Below are 4,388 nucleotides of genomic sequence, written 5' to 3'. Positions count from 1 at the left end.
AACTTGTGACGTGTTAGATTTATTTGTGTGAAACACGCAGGTTTTTGCGTTAACGCGAACACTGTACCAGTGGCACGTTTGTCCTAACGTAGGGCGTGTTGTCTGTATATTTCCACAACATGTAAGGGATAAACAAAGTATAATTGTCTTCTACAAGAATACGTCTGACAGCTTTATTACTTTACTAAGTTATGCATAGACCAACATCTCCCTCACCAAATCCTCTCCTTTATAGTCCCAAAAATTATCAATAAAAAACAGTAAATCCGAGGACAATATTTTAAGACCTGACAAATACATATATACCATTACTTTCTGTTTTCTAACTTTCATTTTTACATCATCTACCCAAGGTCTGCAGGAACATGGCATTCTTCATTCCGTTCCTCTATACCTGCCGATGTGCTCCACTGTGTTCCCGGGTTATTAAGTCGATAACAAAGTTCACACAACGCCATGACTTTTCCTGGACGTGAGCTGAGGGCCCGGTACTGTTCCTTGTGCATGAGGATGTCCATGTAAGCTGACGTGTTGGATATGAGCCCCTTTAGATGCCATCCAAGCGCCTCCGGGCTGGCAAAATCAGCTGTGTCGATATACGTCCCATTCGGTACAAGGTGTTTGTAGTCAGCACCTCCTCGGACTACAGGGACACAGGGTACGTTGAAAATCTTGTACAGCTTTTCCGTAATGTAGTCTTTACACAAGGAGTTCTCAAATGACAAATAAAACATGTATGTATGGTTTAGCATGTTTCGGCATTCTGGATTTGATTTTGGGCATGTAAATGATCCACAATTTCCAAAAATATCAACGTCAATTACTTTCTGAAGCCTTTTGACATATGCCATTCGTCTAGAAGCTGTTTGACAATTGTTCACAAACCATGCAACCGTCTTCGTCTTGTGCTGCACGATATTTAGAAGATGATGATAGGAAAGCGGTTTCAGAACTGGTACAAACATCCCCACGGGCGCGAAGAGGTCGGAGTTCGTTCTGTATGTCATTGTCCAATTTAATTCTCTTCTCCATTCTGGTGTGTACATTGCTTGTCTACGGTGAGTCGGACTTTCCCAGGCAAAAAGCACCCACACTTGCCCTGGTGTTCGGGGTGGAGGTTTGGGGGACATTAATCGTTCATTAAAGAGCACAGCGTCTGCGTATGTCCTCAATGAGCAATTCGGCGACAACAAACAGTTGCTGTATCTACACGGTTCCATATAACCTATTAGTGCCCATTCCATAAATTTTGGACAATGCTCAAATACAATAAGCTTTGTTCCATTTCCCGTGTAATGTGTCAAGGACTTGTTTGTGAAAGGGAGATCCATATTGACCGCACCAGTTGGAGTCCAGTACTCTGTGATGGCTTGTTTAAAGACAAGCCGAGATGAAGTATGCTGTGAGAGTGGATGGGATTTGGCGTCGGGCGATAGGTGTGTCTGATCACTTTTAGGATTCAGATGTATATTGGGCATGTTGTTACTCTTTCCCTTGTCTAATCCTGAGTGTTTTACCCATTCAGGAGATCTGGGATTCACCGTCGTATGTTCCTTTACAGCTGACAATTGACGCACTTCTGTATCATCGAAAAGAGGAAACCTGTACCTCCCGGTATGTGATGTAAATGCACAAAGGTAGAAAATGCAAATGATCACGGATATCCCACACAGTATTAGGAAAAGACGAATCGGACGATATCGACGATTCATCTGAAATTATACGTAAATCTTATCTTTAAAGTGAATGTGGTAATGATCCATCAAGTAAGAACAAGCGTTTATTATCACATATTTATTTACCACTATGGTATGTGGATGTTGTTTTAGAGTGAGTGAGTGAGTTTAGTTTTACGCCGCATTTAGCAATATTCCAGCTATATGGCGGCGGTCTGTAAATAATCGAGTTTGGACCAGACAATCCAGTAATCAACTGCATGAGCATCGATCTCCGCAATTGGGATACGATGACGTGTCAACCAAGTCAGCGAGCCTGACCATCCAATCCCGTTACTCGCCTCTTACGACAAGCATGAGTTACTGAAGATCAATTCTAACCCGGATCTTCACGGGTGCGACTGAGTAGTATTATTGACCTTCCATGTAAATGTTTCTTAATGAGATTTTGTCTTCTCTAACCCAGATCTTCACGGATCCGATGTTGTTTAGAACAAGAAGGTAATTACACCACAGGCAAATTGTAGCGCAAATAGGGTTGCGCAACAAAGAGATAATGACCAGTCTGAACCTGAAGCTGGCAGGGGTAATGGAGGCGAAGAACGATTTGACATGCCACGAGTGGCGCTTAAAATGTTGAATTAAATATATTGTACGTGAGTAATGATTAAATATGAGGTTGGAAATCTGAGAGCACAACTCTGTGAGGAAATGGGTATCTACCTTTGATGATGGCGATAGTTTATTGTGATATTAAAAATATTTTTCGAACCGAAGCGAGGGAAGCACGTTGCCAACCTTTGCTCGCTTCGCTCGCATATGGAAAGACTGGTCATTTTCTCTTTGTTGCGTAACCCTATTTGCGCTACAATTTGCCTGTGATTACACAAATATTCCTTTACAGACTAAGCGCACTAAATTATCTAGTTTAATGTGTAGGCTGAGTATTTCATAGACGCCCTGCATTGAATTGATACAAACTAAGAAGGCTTACAGTGGACTCCCTCTAAACCGACATCGCTCGGGACCGATGAAAAAATGTCGCTATAAAGGGATTTGCTAGAAACTCAATCTAAAATTTAACCACACAGAGACAAAATGTAATGAACACAGTGAAATGTATGTTTATATAGAGTTGTATCTATTGTTAACTCAGTCCTTGCTCTCTTAGGGGGCGGGGTAGCCAGTGTGCCTTTTAGTGCAGTAACTGACCATGACTTCTTCTTATAATATATTATCCCAAAAAAAAAACGCATTTTGAAAAATCTATTAATGACCTATTGTGTTCAAACAATCGTCAAAATATGTAACAAAAGTGTTGATAACATGATTTTACAAAATTGCACAAGTAAAAAAAATCGATTTTACCTTAAAATGTTGATTTTGATGAGATTTCTTACAAGGATTAAGAAGGCATCGCCACAACGCAACAGAAATCACCTTCCAATTGAAATTGTGCAGCAAAGAGAATGCACTGTCTGGCAATTAAAATCAAGATTACTTTCGGAATTATTGGCATTCGTTTTGAAGGAGTTTCAAGGTCAAATCACTACGCCACGTCTTGACTCTGCGACACAGAACATCGCCATTGAAAGAATGCACGCTGGAGATTACCAATCTTCTGTTGCCAGTCGTCTGAATATTAGTCTGAGCACGATATCACGGCTTGCAGCTCGTTACAACCAAGCAGGTATAACAAATGACCGTCCCCGTACAGGCAGACCTCGAGTCACCACTGCAGCCCCAGATCGGTACATCCGGGTACTACAACTGCATGATCGTACTGCCAAGGGTGAGAGCACAGCAGCCAGGATGCCTGGACTTCGGAGGATATCCAGTCAAACTGTACGAAACAGGTTGAAAGAGATTGGTCGGGGAGCCAAGAGACCCGACGTCGGGACCGTGCTACGTCGTCACCATCGCGCTCAACGTCTCCGGGACAATAAAGTTTATTTTACTGGTAGTAGATGAGAGTTTCTTAAAGATGGACATATTTTAAACAGCGTTTGAAAGACAAAGTGGACATTGTCGGTTTTCACGCGGAATGCTCAACCATCGGCCGGTCTGGTTAGTTATTCTGAACCTCAAAATTGGGTAATATATGCTTTTTTGGAAGAAGAAGATATTTTTCTAAGATTGGTTGGGTTTTGAAATATTTGTAATAATCAAGCTTGGAACTTGAATCAACATTAGACTTCCGATTTTGGAAAAACTGGGATCTGTAGGCGTTTTCAACCATTGAGACAAGCCAAGGCGTCGAGCATACAGACGGATTTAGAAACATGTAGGATAGACCGCAGTTATCAAGGATATGTTTCACAATAGGTAACCATGAGGTTTTACATGTATTGTCACAGATGTGGTTAACACAGTAATATATAATCTGGGATGGCTTCAAATACGTGTTCTCAGAGGCTAATTTATGTCAATGTAATATAAATCGCTTATAGATTTTGATATTCAACGGCTCTCTTCCAAAGTCACTGTAAAGCATACACTTTGGGGTGCTATTTTTCAAACCGGAAGCTAATTTCAGGAATTTATCTAGAGTAAACTCAGTCCTTGCTCTCTTAGGAGATGGGGTGGCCATTGGGACTTTTATTGCAGTAACTGACCATGACTTCTTATTATAATGTAATATACTTGTTGGTCCCTGCCTGGCGCTCGGCATTAATGGGTACAACAAGGACTGGTCGGCTCGGAGTCAGTATA

The 4,388-nt window shown here is 41.4% G+C and overlaps 1 protein-coding gene across 1 annotated transcript; it reads right to left on the bottom strand.

Moving 5' to 3' along the window:
• Nucleotides 1-344: 344 nt before the first annotated feature.
• Nucleotides 345-1,220, bottom strand: LOC124286889 (alpha-(1,3)-fucosyltransferase C-like). Its single transcript, XM_046723328.1, has one exon. The coding sequence runs from the start codon at nucleotides 1,218-1,220 to the stop codon at nucleotides 345-347; it is 876 nt and encodes a 291-aa protein (XP_046579284.1).
• Nucleotides 1,221-4,388: the final 3,168 nt, after the last annotated feature.

This window comes from Haliotis rubra, unplaced genomic scaffold (assembly GCF_003918875.1).
Source record: "Haliotis rubra isolate DU_JTF1 unplaced genomic scaffold, ASM391887v1 Scf395, whole genome shotgun sequence".
In the NCBI taxonomy this organism is placed as follows: domain Eukaryota; kingdom Metazoa; phylum Mollusca; class Gastropoda; order Lepetellida; family Haliotidae; genus Haliotis; species Haliotis rubra.
Note: the sequence above shows the minus strand (reverse complement) of the source record. Positions and strands in the feature narration are given on the sequence as shown.